This window comes from Nanorana parkeri, unplaced genomic scaffold (genome assembly GCF_000935625.1).
Source record: "Nanorana parkeri isolate BGI_ZX_2015 unplaced genomic scaffold, ASM93562v1 scaffold3163, whole genome shotgun sequence".
In the NCBI taxonomy this organism is placed as follows: domain Eukaryota; kingdom Metazoa; phylum Chordata; class Amphibia; order Anura; family Dicroglossidae; genus Nanorana; species Nanorana parkeri.
Window position 1 is genome coordinate 29,503 of NW_017309431.1, and position 992 is coordinate 30,494.

At 50.8% G+C, this 992-nt stretch overlaps 1 protein-coding gene across 1 annotated transcript in view; it reads left to right on the forward strand.

The window, feature by feature from the left end:
• Nucleotides 1-540, forward strand: part of LOC108802834 (wee1-like protein kinase 1-A) — a 16,075-nt gene extending 15,535 nt beyond the window's left edge. The window contains exon 14 of the mRNA XM_018574687.1: nucleotides 314-540. Within this exon, the coding sequence (XP_018430189.1) occupies nucleotides 314-467 (154 nt within the window). The 3' untranslated portion in view covers nucleotides 468-540. The remainder of the gene's footprint in view (nucleotides 1-313) is intronic.
• Nucleotides 541-992: the final 452 nt, after the last annotated feature.

Genomic DNA, 992 nt, shown 5'->3' on the forward strand with positions numbered 1-992 from the left:
GGGGGCGGAGACAAGACCAGTCACCCTGCACAAGGAGAGAGAGCAGCAGTGAGCGATCTTTATTACAGGAGGGGGGCGGAGACAAGACCAGTCACCCTGCACAAGGAGAGCAGCAGTGAGCGGTCTTTATTACCGGAAGCTCTGAGTCTCACACGGGATTACTGCCCAGATCAGGAAGTAATACACAAGGCTCTTGTATGAGGACGATGTCTGCTGATCCCGGAGTTCCGCTTGAACCTTTTCCAGTCTTTATATTGTACAAGGTTTTAGTTGTCATTTCCTTTGTTCTGATTTGTTGTTTTTACTCCTCCAGGGAACTGAAGAAAGCACAGATGGCAAAAGCAGCGGCGGAGGAGCGAGCGTTATTCCCCGACAGAATGACGACGCGATCCACGGCCCAGAGCGGCAGAGCCGCCCGCCTCATAGGGAAGAAGATGAACCGATCCGTCAGCCTGACTATATATTGAACTGAATATAAATCGTTGAGCTGCACGCGTGCCGGACTGATTTCTAGTTCAGATTTTAAGGTGCTTGGCGTTTTTCTGTACGCGTGGACCCGGAGCCATCGCTGCTGATTTTTAGGTTTTACACTTTTCCTAATTCCACAAATGACTGATGAATTGATTTTGCTTTCGGGGCCCCCGGGGGGGGGGAGAGAGAGAAGAGTCCCGACCGGCATAACGTAGGCGGCATCTCCAGCTTTCAGCACCACGTCCGACCCGCCGCCAGAAGAACCTTGTTTGGGCGTTGCTGGCGGTTCCCATGCCACACGTTTTGGCATTTGCCGGGGGCGGCGTGGTTTTACTATAGTGTTTTATGTCCATCTAGGACCTGCGTGTAGCCTCTATAGGGGTACGGTTCTACTTCAAATCAAGCTAATGCATAGTCAGTGTGCCAAGAGACGGCGGCCAGAAAAACAGCCCAGTGCCGCCGTCTTCATATAATGTGACGCTTTGTAAAATTTACTGTAGTAGGTTCTTCTTTTTTTTTTT